Below are 22,388 nucleotides of genomic sequence, written 5' to 3' on the forward strand. Positions count from 1 at the left end.
AGGGATAAAGGACTACCACACTATTTACCTCCCTTGAAAGTATCAGGACTCATTTCTAAGTTTGGGTGGCATGCACATAGTACACTTATTGTTATAATGTATATTGATATTGTAAATAGTCTTCACAGGTTTGCCACCAGATCAAGTTGTGCAAATTCCACAGTATTCCCTCGGAGCAACTGTCCGACATCTTCAGGTGGTTCAACCTTGCTGGTGGCTAGGTACAACTGATGGAATCCACACGTCGACACCCCGTTTCCAGAACATGTGCATGAAGAATGCGCAGGTGCAGAAATCGTGTATGCGCAAATGATTTGCAGATACATGGTGCCATATTCAAATACCCTCTGCCAAAAATCACAGAGCGGCTCTCCTGCGAGTGCGCTGTATGCTGCGGCCACATGTAACTCACCAAAGACCGTACTAGACCAATGTTGTGATGGGACTGTTACCAAAAAAACTTGATTTTTGCGTCGTGATTTAATAGCAGCCTATGCAGGGCTCCAGTCTGTGTTCAGTTGAAATTCAACATCCCTGTTGATGAGATTATTGGTTGTACGGATATGTATTGCTTCCTTAATGATGCAATGACGCCGGGGATAAAACTTCTGTCTTTTCATAAATCACGCGATGTCCTATATTCAGGCTGTGTTCCGCAATTGCCGACTTTCCTGGTTGATGAAGACGTGTATGATGCTGATGTTTATCGCAGCATTTTTGTACTGTACGACATGTCTGGCCTATATGTGCTGCCCCACACTGACAAGGAATCTTGTACACACCACATTTCCTCAGGCCAAGATCATCCTTAACCGAACCCAACAGGTTTCTCAGTTTTGCAGATGGTTGAGAAACAAACTTAATGTCATATCTTCTTAGGACTCTTCTGATTCTTGATGACATAGCACCAAAATACAGCAAAAAGGCCAAAGTGGTGGGTGTGTCTGTGTCTTCATTCTGCTCTGTAGACTGAACTCGCCTGGGCCTGAATGCATTACGTAACTGTCTCTCAGAATAACCGTTTTGTCGGAACACTGTCTTCAAATGTTGTATTTCACTTGACAGGCTGTCAGGATCAGATACCAAATATGCTCCGTGAAATAACATACGTAATGCCCTACTGCATTGTGCAAGATGATGACAGCTTGTGGCCTGCAGATATAGATCTGTATGCATTGGCCTGCAGTAGATGCTGTGTCCCAAGCATCCATCTGCTTTCCTTCAAACCAAAACATCAAAAAAAGGTAAAGTACCATCAGTTTCCATTTACATTGTGAAGATTATATTTGGATGGAGTGAATTCAAATGCTGTAGAAACATAGGTAAAGTATCAAGTCCATGTGGCATTACCACAACTGTATCATCCACATACCACAGAAAACGAGAGGGTTTGATAGTGGCTGACTGTAGCGCTTTTTCTTCAAAGTCCCCATAAAATAATTGGCCACCCAAGAGACAGAGGGCTTCTCATGACGACACCGTCCACTTGTTCAAAATATCTGTCATGAAATGAGAAGTATGTTGAAGTAAGCAAGTGTTTAAATAGCAAATGTTTAAATAATGCTACTATGTCCTCCTCAGACTTGTTGCTAATGAGCTTCAAAGAGTCCTGGAAGGGTGCCTTTGTAAATAAAGACACAACATAAAAACTTACTAAAAGATCTAACAATTGAAATCTAAGAGTTTTCAGGCGACCTATGAAATCTTCAGAGTGTAGAATATGATGGTCACATTTGCCTGCGAGAAGTCCCAATAGTGATGTCAGATATTTGGCAACAAAATAAGTAGGTGTTCCTATGTTACAAGGCATAAAACTTTGCTTCCGCTGTTTGCCGATAGGTGGCGACAATGGTAAGTAGCGGTCGAAAGAAACAGATCACAGACATCAGGCAGTTAGCTTGGACCTCGGTCAACATAACCTCATTCAAACATCAGTCGATTTGTGTCTGCATCATAAAGTTGTTATTGATTGAAAATGTCAGTTTACGAGTCTAATTCTCATCATTTGCAGGAGTTGTTACTGTTTTACTTCAATATGAAGAAAACAGAGGCTGAGTCTCACCGAATGCTCTCAAGTACATATGGTAAGGATGCCATTAGAGAAAGAACGTGTGATGAGTGGCTTCAAGAATGGTGATTTTAATGTCATAGACCAGCATAGTGGTGGAGGAGAGAATGTTCTTGAAGATGCAGAACCGGAGACATTGCTGTGTGAAGACTCATGTCAAACTCAAGGAGAATTGGCACAATTAGTGGGAGTGACACAGCAAGCCATTTCAAAATGTCTCAAGGCTATGGGCATGATTCAGAAAGAAGGGACTCAGGTCCTGTGAGAGCGAAAACCAAGAGACATTGAACGGCATTTGTGTGTTTGTGAACAGTTGCTTCAGAGGCAAAAACGGAAGGGATTTCTGCATCGCATTGTGATTGGGGATGAAAAATGGTTTCATTACGATAACCCTAAATGCAAAAAATCATGGGGATATCCCAGTCATGCTTCCACGTCAACCGCCAAACCAAATATTCACAGCTCCAAGACTATGCTCTGCATTTGGTGGGATCAATTCAGCATCGTGTACTATGAGGTGTTAAAACTAAGTGAAACAATCACAGATGCTCATTATCAAATGCAATTAATGCATTTGAGCAGAGCATTAAAAGACAAATGGCCGCAATACAGCAAGTGGCACGATAAAGTGATTTTGCAGCATGACAACACTCGACCCCACATTGCAAGAAGAGGTCAAAATGTACTTGGAAACGCTAAAATGGGAAGTCCCACCCCACCCGCCATATTCTCCAGACATTGCTCCCTCTATCACCTGTTTAGATCAATGGCACATGGCCTGACTGATCAACACTTCCAATCTCATGAAGAAGTCACAAATTGGATTGATTCGTGGATCGCTTCCAAAGGTGAACAATATTTTCGATGCGAGATTCGTACACTGCCCAAAAGATGGGAGAAAGTAGTGGCCAGCAATAGAAAATACCTTGAATGATACACGTGTAACCAATTTGTTTCATTAAAGCCTCAAATGTTGGAGAAAAAACAGTGGAATCAAAGTTGTACACCTTGTACTTACAGTAGGACAGAGAGGTACCCCATTCTTTTGAATCTTGGGTAGACTGTAGAGTCTAGGAGGAACTGCAGCCTGTTGACGCAAACCCTTAGCAACTTGCACTGGAATCGAGCTCTTCCTGATGAATTCCAAAGTCTTTCTCTACATACTACCCATTGGAACACTTCTTAATTTACTGTATGCAGGATCGCCGAGCAGTTTGTATATCTTGCTGTTATATTCTGTGCATGAGAGAATCACAGTAGCATTTCCTTTGTCAGCAGGTAAGATGACAGTGTCTTGGTCTTCTCTCAATTCTCATTGAGCATTTCTTTCAGCTGAGGTGATGTTAAAGTTGGACCTCTTAGGTGAAGCTTCAGTCAAGATGTGGCATGTGTCACACCTAATCTCTTCCGCAGCATCCTTAGGAGGTTTCAAAACAGCCTGCTCTATTCCACTATTCAAATCTCAGATGAGATAGTACGATCTTTGGCGAGCAACGTCTGGCCACACTGTTAGTAAACGCAGAGTACAGAATACGTGCAGGAGAGCCACTCTGCGATTTTCGGCAGACGGCGTTTGAATATGGCACCATCTATCTGCAAATCATTTGCACATGTGCAATTTCCCTGCCTGCGCATTCTTCGAGCACATGTTCTAGAAACAGGGCATTGATGTGCGGATACTGTCAGCCATACCTAGCCACCAGAAAGGTTGAACTACCTGAAGATGTCGGACAGTTGCTCCAAGGAAATATTGTGGAATTTGAATAACTTGATCCAGCAGCAAGCCCGTGAAAACTATTTAGAACATATCCGCCGGGAAAGCTTGAAGAGTCATATATAGATATCGATGGTTAGACCTAGTAAATATATAGTGTTTGGCATCACCAAAACTGGCAGTTAAGTGTGATTTATGATATAACTTTTGTTTGATTAGTTGTTAAGGTTGGTGACTTGGTTCACATTTATATAAAATTGTATCTTGTTTCATGGCACTACAATGAAAGAATGTGGTGGGAGAGGGACAGAGGCAGTCAGTCAATAGCAAGAGGTGCTGAAGAAGGTAGAGGGGATATAAAGAGTTTAGCTAGGAATTGATGTGGGTTGTAAAGGAGAAGTTGGTCAGGGATTCGAAAGAGTCATGACGCTTCCATTCCTGTGAATTGAGGATTTTGGTTGGGGACTAGAGAGAGAGAGAGAGAGAGAGAGAGAGAGAGAGAGAGAGAGAGTCCAGACACATCCATTTCAGAAGGAGCTGTGCTTCCTGAATTAGTGTATTGAAAACTTCTGTCAGTGACTGAAAAGGGTCAAGACATTTTGGTTCTGGCAGGAGTGGTGACTCATGTATTAGGGGTCTTGCATCGTGGACTGGAAAGGGTCAATATCTATCAGTCTTAGAACAAGCTGAACTGAATAATTTCCAAACTTAGCTTTTTCTTGATAGTACACTTTGATTTAAAAGATTTCCACGTGGTTGAATTGCAAGAACTCAGAGCATTCAGCGGGTTATCTCAGCTTGAAATACTTATGCCAGTAGCATTATATCTGAGCAGTAAAATTGTGTTGGGAAGAATGGTCAAACTCAAGGACATTTGGAACACTTCCTTGCAAATTGTAATTGGTAAACTAGCCCCTGTTGAAGTGGTTGAGACAATTAATGCCATTAATAAGCAGTTGCTGTTAAATAAACAGGAACAATTTAAACATGCACATTGTGTCACCTAGTTTCATTTGTAAAATCCCACCCCAGCTACATAAATTTAATTAGAACACAGCTAGCAGGTCTATTAGGAGATTATAAACTTGAGAGCATAAAAAAGTACTATTTTACAGTGGTGTACAATTGCCCTTAGACAAAGCTGACAAGCTTCAGATAAAATCCAATAGTACATTTGTGTTCCCCTCTCTAGGATGAGTTGTAGTTCACAACGGGGAGTCTTAGCACTGTAAATGAACTGATAGTGAAAATTATGAATGAAGACATGAAAGAAGTGCTCAGATTAGAAAGGATGTAAGACAGGGATGTCCTTTTTAGCCCATACTGTTTCATCTATACATCAAAAAAGCTACGACAGAAATAAAAGAAAGGTTCAGCAGTGGGATGAAAGTTTAGGGCAAAATGATGGCAAAAATAAGCTCCATTGATGTAATTGCTGTCTTTAGTGAAAGTGGAGGAATAACTGCAAGATCTGTTAAATGGAATGAACAATCTAATGATTACACACTAAGGACTGAGAGTAAACTGAAGAAAGACAAAAGTAGTGAGGAGTAGCAGAAATGAGAATATTGAGAACTTAACACCAAGATCGAGGATCTTCAGAGGAGGAAGAAATTTTTCAGAATGAACGTCTGGAGCACATCACTGCAGGTTAGTGAATTGGTATAGAAGGGTGAAGAAAATTTAGGTGGACTGATAAGATATTAAATGGAGAAGTTTACCACAGAATCAGTGAGTAGAGGAAATTGTGGAAAATATTAACAAGAAGAAGGGGCAGGATGGTAGGATATATATTAAGATATCAAAGAACAATTTCCATGGTATGAGACGGAGCTGTAGCAGGTAAAGGCTTTAGGTGAGAACAGAGAGTGAAATATATCCAAGAAATATTCTGTGCTACTCTGAGATGAAGTGGTTAGCAAAGGACAAGAATTCATGGTGAGCCACATGAAACCAGTCAGAATACTGATGAAGAAAGAAAAGAAAAAATTGTATATTTGTTCATTATTTTTCATATATATGATTAGGAAACTTCATGTAAAATGTGCTTTGACGATGTTTTCATTGTTAAAGAAGGGCACTGTAACTACCAGTTCAGTTCTTTGTAGCTCAATAGCACAGTGCAAGTCATTCGACTGGATACCACTTAAGCAGCTTGCATGCCCTAACACACCGCAGTAATACTATCAGGAGAAGGGGACCTCATGTTTGACATGAAATCTGAACCTGGTGCCAATTCCTGCTGAATCTTTCCACCACTCAGAGCTGAAGGCTAGATTAAAGGCAGAGTGAAAAATTCCATGATCTGACCAAGTTTCAATTCCACAACCTAACAGTTTAGAGGCATGCAATTTACCACCAAACCCAACACAGCTGAATGATAATTAATTATTCTGTTCACTTCCAAGACTTCAATTCTATCTGTTTCACTACCTGGATATGGTGTAAGCAATAGGAATCTAAAATTCTCTGAGATTTTATTCACCTTTATCCAATTTTAAATGTGTAATCATAAGAGCACTAGATTCAGATATAAATGTGGAATCCACGGAAAACTGTGACGACAACAACACTCCGAATCTATATAGTGACAAGCACATAAGCAGAAACTTCTGCAATAAACGTGAAGACAAACTCAAAGTGAAAATATTCTCTGATAGCCATGGACGTGAGATCGCAAAAATACTACGTTACAGTTATTGTATACAAGCAACTAGTATTGTCAAACCAGGTGCACCCATCCAAGAACTCATTAGAAACATAGAAACTGAAAATGATCGTCATATTGTCATCATAGCTGGAGCCAATAATGTATATAAAAACGACCTCCACAGTGCAACACGAAACCTTAAGGCAATACTAAATTCAACAGAAGAGAAATCAGTTTTTGTAGTCGGAATTCCACATAGGCATGACCTTTCGGAACGGTCATGTGTGAAGGTGGAAATCATAAAAGCAAACAGGCAACACTCAAAGATTTGCAGGGCCTACCAAAATGCATATTTTATAAGTATGGACTCCTTGCAAAGAGACTGTTACACGAGACATGGCATGCACCTTAATAACAGAAGCAAGAAGATTCTGTGCCAAAACATCAGCATGATACTGAAAGCATCTGACAACCAAGAAGTAATTGCTGCTCTTCCAGTTCCTTGCTTGACGCAAGCAGAGCCTGAAGAAATGGTTACTTCTATTGCAGCAGTAGAGGTGGAAGCAGCAATTGTACCTACACACACAACAAACGCTGCAGCAGCAGTACCTACCACACTTCATCTACAGGATTCAACAGCAGCAGAAGATGAAGCAACATCCAAATCTCCACTGTCACCAGTTGCCACAACAATGCCTACAGCAGCAGCAGCAGCAGCAGCAGCAGCAGTACCTATCACACTTCATCAGCAAGATTCAACAGCAGCAGAAGAAGAAGCAACCACCTTATCTCCTCAGTCACCAGATGCCACAACAGTGCCTCCACACACCATAACAGCAGTTCCATCAATTCCTGTAGTAGCAGCCTCATCTACAATATCAGCACAAGGAGGGAAGAGTAGGCATACAACAGTAGAAGTGCTACCACTCCAACTGAACAATTTTTTAGTAAAAGGCAACAAGAGGCAGAAATCCAAAAAATAAGCCCTGAAAAAGGTTTGAAAACCAATCACCATAGTGTTCAGTGCGTAAGCAATAAGAGCATGTATCTTAAAATATGTTACCTTAACATTCAAGGACTGAAAGATAAAGAACTTATCATAAATGAGTTTGATCTTGATAACCAGTTTGATATTTTTTGTCTGAGTGAACACTGGGCTAATGAGAATGAACTTGCAGTTGCCAAATTTGACAATTTTAGTATAGTAAATAGCTACTGTAGGAAAGAGCACATTAGAGGTGGTGTGGCAATTTATTCCAACCAGTCACTCAATTGTACAATAACCAAACTAGACCTAAATTCCTTGTGTGATGAACAGCACTTTGAAGTTACGAGTATAATCATTAATAGTCATAAGCTAATAGTAGTATCCATGTACAGATCACCAAAGGGAAGCATTAACATATTTTTAGAAAAAATGGACATTCTATTGAGTGAATTAAGTAATATTAAATGGCTACACTATGATATTGCAATAGGAGGTGATCTGAATGCTGATTTTGATGTTACTAAATGTAAGGGTACTGTTGCAGATCTGGAAAACTTACTAAGACAATACAATTTACATCATGTTAATAACAGGCCCACAAGAAACAAAGCATGTTTACATAATATCTTTGTAAACTTCAAGACCACTGAAAACACATGCGAAGTTGTAGTGTTCCCATTCTCTGACCATGACTCCGTATCTCTAAATTATGCAAGTAAAATTCCCTTCAATAGGAGCAATGCAAACAGACCTGTTCCAACAGTTGTGATTACCAGACCCATAACTGAGGATAAAATTAACACATTTCGTAATTCCCTTGCTGACAGAGACTGGTTTGGCTATTGTAGTGTCGATGGACATTACACATCAAGTAATGACCTGCCAGCCAAAATAATATTTGATAGATTTTTTTAATGCATTCTTGACAGCAGCCACAAATCCAGATCTCAAAACAGACAAAATATATGGTACACTAAACAACTGACAGATCTAAAGAAACAAGTTTTGTTACTGTACAACATATGAAGTCTGACTGTGCCAAATCAGCCTATGTGGAATGCAGGAATGAATACAAAAAAGCCATCCTGCAAGCCATAAAAACCTACAATGCCAACAGCATACATAATTCCACCAATAAATGCAAAACCGCATCGAAAGTAATTAACAGTGCTGCCACAGGTACTAAAAAAGACAAAATTAATATCCCACCACAAACACTCAATGAGTTTTTTATTAATTCAGTGAAAGAAATAGGAGACACAATTATCAAACCAGACATTAGTCCATCAGAGTTACTCTCCCAAACTTGGGGTAGACAGTCACTAACTACAAGCATGCTAACCTTCTCCGAAGTATCGCCTAGATATGTACAAGGGGTCATAAAACAACTGAAATAATCTGATAGCTTAGATATATATGGCATATCATGCAACCCGCTAAAAAAGTGTGTGATTGCATTCTGTACCCTTTAACCCATTGCATAAACAAGTGCTTACTTGAGGGATATTTTCCTGATGAGTTAAAACTGTCTAGGATCATCCCAGTATACAAAAAGGGAGATAAAGACTCTCCATCTAGTTACATGCCTATTTCAATAGTACCCGCATTCTCCAAGGTAATAGAATGCATCATGTACCAACAATTATCATCTCACTTTGAGAATCTAGGAACAATTAATGCTACACAATACAGGTTTAGGAAGAATCTGTCGACCATTGATGCAATCAACACGGTAGTCAGTTATATCCTCAAAGTTTTTGAGAACAAAGGCTTTGTTCAGGTCTCATTCTGTGACCTAAGCAAGGCCTTCGACTGTGTTGAGCACACGCCACTACTAGAGAAACTAGAATTCTGCGGCATCAAAGGAAACAGCCTCAGACTATTAAAAGCTTATCTCAACAACCGTAAACAGGTAGTTTGTGTTGGTAAGGAAATGTCAAACATAGAAAATATTAAAGTAGGTGTTCCTCAGGGATCTGTACTGGGGCCCTTCCCGTTTCTGATAATGATCAATGACCTCCCCTCATTTATTAGATCCACCACTGTATTGTATGCAGATGACACGACTTTTCTTCATAGCAGTAACAATCTTAATGATCTTAAAACCTGTGCTGAAAATACACTCACTCATGCAGCATATTGGTTCAGAGCAAATGGTTTCCTGCTAAATGAAAATAAAACTCAGCAGATAATCTTCACTCTAAGAGACAAGCCACTATCTGATGACCCTAGTTCTGTTAAATTCCTGGGAGTTTATATACATGAAAAGTTATCCTGGGGCCAACATGTAAACTATATTAGTAGTAAGCTATCTAGAGTAATTTATTTATTAAGACAACTCAGAAATTGTGTACCTGAAACATACATCAGATCATCTTATTTTGCATTTTTCCAAAGTATAATATCCTATGGCATTATCTTGTGTGGTAACTGTAGTCATATACATGACATCCTATTATTGCAGAAGAAAGCCATTAGGATAATTACAAATTCTTCACATAAGGCTCACTGCAAACCCTTATTTACTAAACAAAAAATTATGACAGTAATAAACCTCTATACATGCAATGTCTTAATCTTTACGAAGAAGAACCTACAAGATGTGGAACGTAGAGAAAATGTACATTGTTACAACACAAGAAGCATCAAACACATATACACGCCTTACCACAGACTATCAAAATCAATAAATAGCTATGAAGTCACAGGTCACAAACTATTTAATAAGCTGCCACATGCTATACAGGTTCTTCCTGAACATACATTCAAAGAAGGACTGCATGAATGGTTTATTGCCCACCCGTTCTATGATATCAATGAATTCTTCAAATGTAAAATGCAGTAATCCAACAGATGACCCACTGTACATTATTGTAATACAAGCTAAAATATTTCAGTAGTCAATACCTTATCACACTGTATTATAAATTGTAACTTCATTTGACGCTGTCAATTGCTGTAATGGCCTAAAGACAATAAAATCTTTATTATTATTATTATTATTATTATTATTATTATTATTATAGCAACTGTGGATCAAATTTTCAGTGTGATATAAATCTGGGAGAAGCGCTGGGAATTCAACCATAGGTTCCTAATAACATCTGTAGATTTCTCAAAGACTTCTGTAAACAGATTAAGTATGTGCAACATGCAGAGGGAGCTTTGCATACCAAGAAAGTTAATTAACTTGGTGAAGGTGTGTACTGCAGAGGCAAAGTCCATGGTGAAATGCCAGAAGGAGCTATTCAAAAAATTCAGCATCAGAACTCATGTGAGATGAGGTGATGTCAGTTACCATTGATTTCCAGGTTTATCCTGGAGAAAGTAATCCAGGAAATGAAACGAGAATGCAAATGATTGAAACTTAATGGAAAACCACAATTATTACAATATGGAGATGACATTGCAGCCATAATGGATTCAGAGGATGAGATGTAGAAATTTCAGGGGACTTAGCAAAGAAAACAAGTAAGATTGGACAGAGAATTAATGCAGAGAAGACTGAAGTGATAGAAGTCCTCATAAAAGCCCTCAATAATGCCTCGCCACAGTATGGAAAATGGAACACAGCCACAGTGGAAAATTCTAAATGCCTTGGCACCTAATTCAAAAAGCATAATAACAAGAAATTAATCAATGTGTTGTCAATGGGTCTAAAACAGATAATTTGATCAAAAAATCTGCCAGTTAATACCAGACTTAAGAGCCTATAATACAGTGATAGTATTAGAGTTGTTGAAACCTTAAGCACCACAAAAAGTATAAAGAGAACCCACTGATCTTTGAATGGAAAGTCCTGAGAAACATCTTTGGAGCAACCTGCAAAGAGAACATCTGGAGACATAGAAAGAACCGAGAACTGCACGACCTGATGAAACAAATGAACATCGTCCAGGAAATGAAAGTGTGGAGAATAATCCTGGCTAGGCGCATTGCCAGTACACCAGACACTTGCCATACCAAAGCTGTGGTTATGGGAAAACCTGATGGTTTGGTTGTAAGACCAAGGAAGTGATGGGAAGATGAACTGCAGAAAGATCTTCAGCAGCCGAGTGTCCATGAGAACTGAATCCAAAGTGCACGATGGCCATCTGTGGATAAACACTGTGAGGTTGGCACATGATCTTCTGGGTCCTTGATCACTGACATGTACGTACATAATCAAATAATTAACAACAATATTTCTGTCAAAGATTCTACTGGAAGAATTGTGATGTTATGGAACATCTGCCACCCCTCCCTCTTCAAAAAATATTGCCTTACATCACGTTGCGGTGTTGTGGTCTTCAGTCCTGAGACTGGTTTGATGCAGCTCTCCATGCTACCCTATCCTGTGCAAGCTTCTTCATCTCCCAGTACTTACTGCATCCTACATCCTTCTGAATCTACTTAGTGTATTCATCTCTTGGTCTCCCTCTATGATTTTTAGCCTCCACGCTCCCCTCCAATGCTAAATTTGTGATCCCTTGATGCCTCAGACCATGTCCAACCAACCGGTCCCTTCTTCTTGTCAAGTTGTGCTACAAACTCCTCTTCTCCCCAAATTCTATTCAATACCACCTCATTAGTTACATGATCTACCCATCTAATCTCCAGCATTCTTCTGTAGCACCACATTTCGAAAGCTTCTACTCTCTTCTTGTCTAAACTATTTATCATCCATGTTTCACTTCCATACATGGCTACACTCCATACAAATACTTTCAGAAACGACTTCCTGACACTTATATCTATACCCGATGTTAACAAACTTCTCTTCTTCAGAAACGCTTTCCTTCCCATTGCCAGTCTACATTTTATATCCTCTCTACTTCGACCATCATCAGTTATTTTGCTCCCCAAATAGCAAAACTCCTTCACTACTTTAAGTGTCTCATTTTTTAATCTAATACCCTCAACATCACCCGACATAATTCGACTACATTCCATTATCCTCGTTTTGCTTTTGTTGAAGTTCATCTTATGTCCTCCCTTCAAGACACCATCCATTCCGTTCAATTGCTCTTCCAAGTCCTTTGCTGTCTCTGACAGAATTACAATGTCATCGGCGAATCACAAAGTTTTGATTTCTTCTCCATGGATTTTAATACCTACTCTGAATTTTTCTTTTATTTCCTTTACTGCTTGCTCAATATACAGATTGAATAACATCGGGGATAGGCTACAACCCTGTCTCACTCCCTTCCCAACCACAGCTTCCCTTTCGTTCCCCTTGACTGTTATAACTGCCATCTGGTTTCTGTACAAATTGTAAATAGCCTTTCGCTCCCTGTATTTTACCCCTGCCACCTTTAGAATTTGAAAGAGAGTATTCCAGTCAACACTGTCAAAAGCTTTCTCTAAGTCTACAAATGCTAGAAACATAGGTTTGCCTTTCCTTAATCTTTCTTCTAAGATAAGTTGTAAGGTCAGTATTGCCTCACGTGTTCCGATATTTCTATGGAATCCAAACTGATCTCCCCCGAGGTCGGCTTCTACCAGTTTTACCATTCGTCTGTAAAGAATTGGTGTTAGTATTTTGCAGCTGTGACTTATTAAACTGATAGTTTGGTAATTTTCACATCTGTCAGCACTTGCTTTTTTTGGGATTGGAATTATTATGTTCTTCTTGAAGTCTGAGGGTATTTCGCCTGTCTCATACATCTTGCTTACCAGATGGTAGAGTTATGTCAGGGCTGGCTCTCCCAAGGCCATCAGTAGTTCTAATGGAATGTTGTCTACTCCCGGGGCCTTGTTTCGACTCAGGTCTTTCAGTGCTCTGTCAAACTCATCACGCAGTTTTGTACAAGTACATCGCCCCTGTATAGACCCTCTATATACTCCTTCCACCTTTCTGCTTTCCCTTCTTTGCTTAGAACTGGGTTGCCCTCTGAGCTCTTGATATTCATGCAAGTGGTTCTCTTCTCTCCAAAGGTCTGTTTAATTTTCCTGTAGGCAGTATCTGTCTTACTCCAAGTGAGATAAGCCTCTACATCCTTACATTTGTCCTCTAGCCATATATGCTTAGCCATTTTGCACTTCCTGTCGATCTCATTTTTGAGACGTTTGTATTCCTTTATGCCTGCTTCATTTACTGCATTTTTATATTTTCTCCTTTCATCAATTAAATTCAATATTTCTTCTGTTACCCAAGGATTTTTACTAGCCCTCGTCTTTTTACCTACTTGATCCTCAGCTGCCTTCACTACTTCATCCCTCGGAGCTACCCATTCTTCTTCTACTGTACTTTTTTCCCCAATTCCTGTCAACTGTTCCCTTGTGCTCTCCCTGAAACTCTGTACAACCTCTGGTTTAGTCAGTTTATCCAAGTCCCATCTTCTTAAATTCCCACCTTTTTGCAGTTTCTTCAGTTTTAATCTACAGTTCATAACCAATAGATTGTGGTCAGAGTCCACATCTGCCCCTGGAAATGTCTTACAATTTAAAACCTGGTTCCTAAATCTCTGTTTTACCATTATATAATCTATCTGATACCTTCTAGTATCTCCAGGATTCTTCCATGTATACAACCTTCTTTTATGATTCTTGAACCAAGTGTTAGCTATGATTAAGTTCTGCTCTGTGCAAAATTCTACCAGACAGCTTCCTCTTTCATTTCTTACCCCCAATCCATATTCACCCACTATGATTCCTTCTCTCCCTTTTCCTAACCTCGAATTCCAGTCACCCATGACTATTAAATTTTTGTCTCCCTTCACTACCTGAATAATTTCCTTTATCTCATCATACATTTCATCAATTTCTTCATCATCTGCGGAGCTAATTGGCATATAAACTTGTACCACTGTGGTAGGCATGGACTTTGTGTCTATCTTGGCCACAATAATGTGTTCAGTATGCTGTTTGTAGTAGCTCACCCGCACTCCTATTTTTTTATTCATTATTAAACCTACTCCTGCATTACCCCTATTTGATTTTGTATTTATAACCCTGTATTCACCTGACCAAAAGTCTTGTTCCTCCTGCCACTGAACTTCACTAATTCCCACTATATCTAACTTTAACCTATCCATTTCCCTTTTTAAATTTTTTAGCCTACCTGCCCGATTAAGGGATCTGACATTCCACGCTCGAATCCGTAGCATTCCAGTTTTCTTTCTCCTGATAACGATGTCCTCCTGAGTAGTCCCCACCCAGAGATCCAAATGGGGGACTATTTTACCTCTGGAATATTTTACCCAAGAGGACGCCATCATCATTTAACCATACAGGAAAGCTGCATGCCCTCGGGAAAAATTATGGCTGTAGTTTCCCCTTGCTTTCAGCCGTTTGCAGTACCAGCACAGCAAGGCCGTTTTGGTGGGCTAGTAGAAATCCTTGGGTAACAGAAGAAATATTGAATTTAATTGATGAAAGGAGAAAATATAAAAATGCAGTAAATGAAGCAGGCAAAAAGGAATACAAATGTCTCCAAAATGAGATCGACAGGAAGTGCATAATGGCTAAGCAGGGATGGCTAGAGGACAAATGTAAGGATGTAGAGGCTTATCTCACTAGGGGTAAGATAGATACTGCCTACAGGAAAATTAAAGAGACCTTTGGAGATAAGAGAACCACTTGTATGAACATCAAGAGCTCAGATGGAAACCCAGTTCTAAGCAAAGAAGCGAAAGCAGAAAGATGGAAGGAGTATATAGAGGGTCTATACAAGGGCGATGTACTTGAGGACAATATTATGGAAATGGAAGAGGATGTAGATGAAGATGAATTGGGAGATACGATATTGCGTGAAGAGTTTGACAGAGCACTGAAAGACCTGAGTCGAAACAAGGCCCCCGGAGTAGACAACATTCCATTGGAACTACTGACGGCCTTGGGAGAGCCAGTTCTGACAAAACTCTACCATCTGGTGAGCAAGATGTATGAAACAGGCGAAATACCCTCAGACTTCAAGAAGAATATAATAATTCCAATCCCAAAGAAAGCAGGTGTTGACAGATGTGAGAATTACCGAACAATCAGTTTAATAAGTCGCAGCTGCAAAATACTAACACGAATTCTTTACAGACGAATGGAAAAACTAGTAGAAGCCGACCTCGGGGAAGATCAGTTTGGATTCCGTAGAAATACTGGAACACGTGAGGCAATACTGACCTTATGACTTATCTTAGAAGAAAGATTAAGGAAAGGCAAACCTACGTTTCTAGCATTTGTGGACTTAGAGAAAGCTTTTGACAATGTTGACTGGAATACTATCTTTCAAATTCTAAAGGTGGCAGGGGTAAAATACAGGGAGCGAAAGGCTATTTACAATTTGTACAGAAACCAGATGGCAGTTATAAGAGTCGAGGGACATGAAAGGGACGCAGTGGTTGGGAAGGGAGTAAGACAGGGTTGTAGCCTCTCCCCGATGTTATTCAATCTGTATATTGAGCAAGCAGTAAAGGAAACAAAAGAAAAATTCAGAGTAGGTATTAAAATCCATGGAGAAGAAATAAAAACTTTGAGGTTCGCCGATGACATTGTAATTCTGTCAGAGACAGCAAAGGACTTGGAAGAGCAGTTGAACGGAATGGATGGTGTCTTGAAGGGAAGATATAAGATGAACATAAACAAAAGCAAAATGAGGATAATGGAATGTAGTCGAATTAAGTCGGGTGATGTTGAGGGTATTAGATTAGGAAATGAGACACTTGAAGTAGTAAAGGAGTTTTGCTATTTGGGGAGCAAAATAACTGATGATGGTCGAAGTAGAGAGGATATAAAATGTAGACTGGCAATGGGAAGGAAAGCGTTTCTGAAGAAGAGAAATTTGTTAACATCGAGTATAGATTTAAGTGTCAGGAAGTCATTTCTGAAAGTATTTGTATGGAGTGTAGCCATGTATGGAAGTGAAACATGGACGGTAAATAGTTTGGACAAGAAGAGAATAGAAGCTTTCGAAATGTGGTGCTACAGAAGAACGCTGAAGATTAGATGGGTAGATCACATAACTAATGAGGAGGTACTGAATAGGATTGGGGAGAAGAGGAGTTTGTGGCACAACTTGACCAGAAGAAGGGATCGGTTGGTAGGACATGTTCTGAGGCATCAAGGGATCACCAATTTAATATTGGAGGGCAGCGTGGAGGGTAAAAATCGTAGTGGGAGACCAAGAGATGAATACACTAAGCAGATTCAGAAGGATGAAGGTTGCAGTAGGTACTGGGAGATGAAGAAGCTTGCACAGGATAGAGTAGCATGGAGAGCTGCATCAAACCAGTCTCAGGACTGAAGACCACAACAACAACAACATGGTTCTTAAACATTTTCCTGCTAACATGCCATCACATTCTAACACTGGCAATTACTGATGTAATATTCGCAGCCAAGCAACCAACCTGGTAAGAAAATCCCATGACTTACTTTGTCCAATGCTTCACCTGGTGCATCGTCTATACTGTGTCCCAGCAATAAATATTTGTCAACAGCCTGAGCAATTGCAAGCAAGCAATGTCCACCTGATATCAAAAGGACTAAAAAGGGAAAATCAACCTGCGGAGAAAATACCAAGATGTTACTATATGTTAACTCACAACATTCTCAAAAACAGATGCATCTAAACAACATTAAATAGTAGTAGTAGTAGTAGTACAGGGTGTATACAAGGACAAGGTAAAAAAATTCCTGGATTTTTCCCAGATTTCCCGGTTGAAAATACACTTTCTCCCGGATGAAAATACACTTTTTTGTGTTAAGTGACAGTACACTTTTCCTTGGCACTGCAAAACTTATCAATCCTTTGATGGTTTATGGTTTAATCACCGACAAAGAATTACCGGCACTTTAGAAAATGAAACTCAGGGGAAAAAAACACGTTTCAGAAAGATCTTTGATGTGCAGCAACATGTACGCTGCATTTTTTCGTGTTGCGAAAGCATAAATTCGAATTCCACCAAACACCGCATGTTACTTTCCGAAGCATCGAAATCGAGATTGCGACGCTCTTTCATAAGCCAGTCACAGCTCATGTCACGTGATCTCGCCAGCTGATGACAGCACAGGACACATGATGTAGCCAGCCAATAGCAAGATCACTCTTAAGTAGTGCGAGCACACAAATAAGAAAAGTTAATGGTTTAATTTAATATACATATTGTTGTTACAAGAAAAGCAAAGCTTGCACATATACTATTGGTCTCGAAGATTAATAAGTAGCAAGAGAAGCTAAATTGCCACATATAATGTTGATCTCTTTTGCGCGTGTTACACTTTAAGATACATCACACAAATGTGCCAGTAAAATTTTTAATAACGACGTAAATGTCTGATCTGCTGTGCTCGAAATTCTTCTAGATGGTCGTCTCCAAAGAGTTGATTTTTAAATGAGAGTCAAACGCTCTGTGATTTAAGAAATTCTTCATACATTCTCACACATAGTTCATCTTGTATAAAAGGAAATTAACTTTGAAAATGAAGCTTTTCAAAAACACCATTCGCAATATTTTCCCGTAACCTGTTACAAATAGGTTCGTTTCAACAGTTGCCAGAGAGCGCCAGATAACAGGTGTCACTGCACTTGCACAGCTACGATGACACAGGAAGCCCTTATGTTCGTACATGTAAAACATTAAAAGAGCTTGCATTAAAACGAATCTAATGTAAACAGCTGTCACATCACACTAATCGGAGGCAATTTGTTCTTAAGATGCATTGCATAGTCTTCCTAAAGCCATTGACACACCTTGCTGTTGGCAGATGCTTGTATGAGCATTGTGTTTTGTTGTATACAGCGCATTTCCTTTGTGACTTATGTTTTTTTTTTTTTTTCTTCATTCATGTTTTGTTACCGCAGTATTATTCTGCAGAAACAGAATACAGTAATATTCTTTGTTACAGTATTGGTTCTTACCAGTCAAAATCCCAAAAATTTAACTGAAAACTAAAACAATGAAAAATTCCCGGAATTCTAAAAAATTCCCGGATTTTTCCTGGTTTTCTCCCGGATAAAAAAATTCCGGGTTTTTCCCGGATCTCCCGGTTGTCCCAGGTCGTATACATCCTGTAGTAGCAGTAGTAGTAGTAGTAGTAGTAGTAGTAGCAGTAGTAATAGTGATGTTCTTCCTCTATTTATGACAGTATAATAAAGAATATTGTGTTTAATATGACTGTCATTAATAGTATGCTGTAGCTTAATCTAAAGAGAGAACAATATTTACAATCAAAATATATAGCATGAAAATGACATATTAAATAATGGAGGTACTGTTGCTTGTTGGTGGGTTTGATGTGGACGGACGTGTGAAGCTGGCCATTGGACAGGTGGAGGTCAACGTCAAGGAAAGTGGCATGGGATTTGGAGTAGGACCAGGTGAATCTGATCAAACCCACCAACAAGCAACAGTACCTCCATTATGACAGCTGCCACCCATTCCACATCAAACGGTCCCTTCCCTACAGCCTAGGTCTTCGTGGCAAACGAATCTGCTCCAGTCCGGAATCCCTGAACCATTACACCAACAACATGAAAACAGCTTTCGCATCCCGCAACTACCCTCCCGACCTGGTACAGAAGCAAATAACCAGAGCCACTTCCTCATCCATTCAAACCCAGAACCTCCCACAGAAGAACCCAAAAAGTGCCCCACTTGTGACAGGATACTTTCCGGGACTGGATCAGACTCTGAATGTGGCTCTCCAGCAGGGATACGACTTCCTCAAATCCTGCCCTGAAATGAGATCCATCCTTCATGAAATCCTCCCCACTCCACCAAGAGTGTCTTTCCGCCGTCCACCTAACCTTTGTAACCTCTTAGTTCATCCCTATGAAATCCCCAAACCACCTTCCCTACCCTCTGGCTCCTACCCTTGTAACCGCCCCCGGTGTAAAACCTGTCCCATGCACCCTCCCACCACCACCTACTCCAGTCCTGTAACCCGGAAGGTGTACATGATCAAAGGCAGAGCCAGGTGTGAAAGCACCCATGTGATCTACCAACTGACCTGCCTACACTGTGAAGCTTTCTATGTGGGAATGACCAGCAACAAACTGTCCATTCGCATGAATGTACACAGGCAGACAGTGTTTGTTGGTAATGAGGATCACCCTGTGGCTAAACATGCCTTGGTGCGTGGCCACACATCTTGGCACAATGTTACACCGTCCGGGTTATCTGGATACTTCCCACTAACACCAACCTGTCAGAACTCCGGAGATGGGAACTTGCCCTTCAGTATATCCTCTCTTCTCGTTATCCGCCAGGCCTCAATCTCTGCTAATTTCAATTTGCCGCCACTCATACCTCACCTGTCTTTCAACAACATCTTTACCTCTGTACTTCCGCCTCGACTGACATCTCTGCCCAAACTCTTTGCCTTTACAAATGTCTGCTCGTCTCTGTGTATGTGCGGATGGATGTGTGTGTGCGTGCGAGTATATACCTGTCCTTTTTTCCCCCTAAGGTAAGTCTTTCCGCTCCCGGGATTGGAATGACTCCTTACCCTCTCCCTTAAAACCCACATCCTTTCGTCTTTCCCTCTCCTTCCCTCTTTCCTGATGAAGCAACCGTTTGTTGCGAAAGCTTGAATTTTGTGTGTATGATTGTGTTTGTTTGTGTGTCTATCGACCTGCCAGCGCTTTCGTATGGTAAGTCACATCATCTTTGTTTTTAGATATATTTTTCCTGCGTGGAATGTTTCCCTCTATTATATTCATATCATTAATTATAATTTTATTATTTTAATTTTTGTGCTCAGTGAATCAAAGACTTTCTAGTGCACGGAATAAACTAGCATTGTTTGCACTACGAAACTATATATCATTGTTAAGTGAGAACTGATTCTATGTAAGACATTTTGTCTGGGTGGATTTTGTTCTCGTATTGGTCAGTAGAGAAAGAAAAGTTTCTTAATTGATGTATGTAATGTGAATGTATAAAGGCTATAGAAAGGAGAGAGAGAGATAATCCTTGCGGACAATCACCATATTGTATAAGAAAAGGTAAATACAAGTTATTCAAAACAAATATCTCTACGGTGTATCGTCTTGTGATTTCTAAAGACTGAAAATTGCGGTGTTTAATCTAAACCTGTCCTGAATAACAGCGAAGAACATTTATGTCATCATATATTTTCTTCGTTTGCCCACGGTTGTGATTCACATATTACTTTTTGTTATGGGATGTGTTAGGAATATTTTCATTATAAGCGCAAAAGTGCACACAGTTTTAATCGAACCTGCATCTTTTGGAAACGATAACTCTTAATCAGTACAATTACGCGAATACCGTCTAAATCACAACCGTGATCACAAAAGTGTTTCCTGGACCTAATTTTTATAAATGTGTAGACTTGAAAGCGAACAGCATTGCACCATCGCTGGCTCACAACAATTGAAAGAAAACAAAACAGGGACTGAACAACTTTAAATTTTAACACCGCCAGAGTTATGAAATCTGAATGATGTAAGTTAATTAATTAAATATTAACAGGAAGAGAATTATTAAATTTTAAAGATTAAATCATAGCAAGAATTTAAAGCATTTTAGCATCATTACATTTCTTTGCATTAGTACTTGAGTATCAAATACCATCATATCTATTTAAAAGACAATGTGTAAATAAATTTGCCACCTTTTATAATTATTATTATAGCAACTCACAGTTAATGTTTTCCAAAAGGAATTTCCAAAATTTAATAATGATTTAATAGGGGAGATAGACAAATGCATTTTATTTTCCCTTCTTTCGCCAATATTTAATATCTGTTTGATTATGTCACAAAACAAACACCTTTCTACATTGCTAAAATCTCAGTTCAGCATTTCTCAAAACCCGTTTCGAGATGACGGATATACCAAAATTACAGTAGGTACACTTGTATTCAAACTGAGGTTCTCAAAATCAATAATCTGGCATATTAAGACCATGCGACATTGCCCTGTACAGTATTCTTAGCAGATGTAAAAAACAATGGACCATGAAAAGCAGAGCCAATAGATTTAGCCTTGAATTTTCCACCAGTAGTCACCAGATACAAACAAGTGGACCACGGGTCCCCAACTGATTTGTCTCCAATCTGAATGAACTTCAGCACTGATGTTTCTTGCAGAATAAAAGTAAGCTGTGCAAAATTTGATCTAAAGATACAAACAGATTCAAAGTTTGAGTAGCCTTTCAGTGGGGGAATGCAACATGTCATGCAATTTCTACAACAGTTTTGGCCAAATATAAGATGCCTTAAAATTTTAATTAGCAGTATTGTGAGTGAATATATCAATGAAAATGATCAATTTTTGAAAATATAATTGGACAGATAAAAAAACTGACTCACCAAGTGACAGCAGATGAAAACATATGCAAAGGTTATCAGCTAGGAGCTGGGGTGGATTAGGGATGGACAATGATACTGCATAGGTTCAGTTTGTGGCGGAATACAACTGTGAGAGGATAGTGGGTGGGATACTCCTCATTTCAAAGCATGTCTAGAGGTAGTCAAAACCCTTTCAATTCAACCAAATGCCCCCACAGCTTTCACATCAGAGCATCCCTGACATGTCTTTGCTATTCCGGTCTCAAAAATTTTCCATTTTTCAGAACTAACTATGATTGGCATGGTAATATTGTATCAATGCATGGGGCCAAGAGCAGGACAATAATATTGCCCAATAAGCAACAGTTAGAAATTAACCTTCGGGGTGAGCACATCAGCAGTCAACAAAGTGGGACTCGCCTGTACTGTGACCGAGCTGTTTGCCTTGCTAAACAATAGTAGAAATTTACCATAACACGGAAACAAGTTTGAAAAGCTTCCAGTGGATATTTCAGTGAAAAAGGGGCTCATACACAGCAGCACAAATTCATAAATCACAACAACTAATTACAAATTAAACAAGTAAATTGTATAATTTATGTGTACATATACTGTCTTCTAAGTACTTTTCTACTGTAACAATTGTTTCAAATAAAATAAAACAGTTAATCCCTGATTACTTATTGTAAGATTACATGAACTTATGTTTCAGCTGTGACAACTGTTGCAAGAAAA

The 22,388-nt window shown here is 39.4% G+C and overlaps 1 protein-coding gene across 3 annotated transcripts in view; it reads right to left on the reverse strand.

The window, feature by feature from the left end:
* The window catches only part of LOC126236572 (tRNA N6-adenosine threonylcarbamoyltransferase, mitochondrial), a 131,822-nt gene that overhangs the window by 44,454 nt on the left and 64,980 nt on the right, over positions 1-22,388 (reverse strand). For 2 of the 3 annotated variants that reach the window (XM_049945981.1, XM_049945983.1), the window contains exon 4: positions 16,769-16,897. The exons of the other annotated variant lie outside the window; for it this stretch is intronic. In XM_049945981.1, the coding sequence (XP_049801938.1) occupies positions 16,769-16,897 (129 nt within the window). The remainder of the gene's footprint in view (positions 1-16,768; positions 16,898-22,388) is intronic. 3 annotated transcript variants of the gene reach the window in all.

Source organism: Schistocerca nitens, chromosome 2 (genome assembly GCF_023898315.1).
Source record: "Schistocerca nitens isolate TAMUIC-IGC-003100 chromosome 2, iqSchNite1.1, whole genome shotgun sequence".
In the NCBI taxonomy this organism is placed as follows: Eukaryota; Metazoa; Arthropoda; class Insecta; order Orthoptera; family Acrididae; genus Schistocerca; species Schistocerca nitens.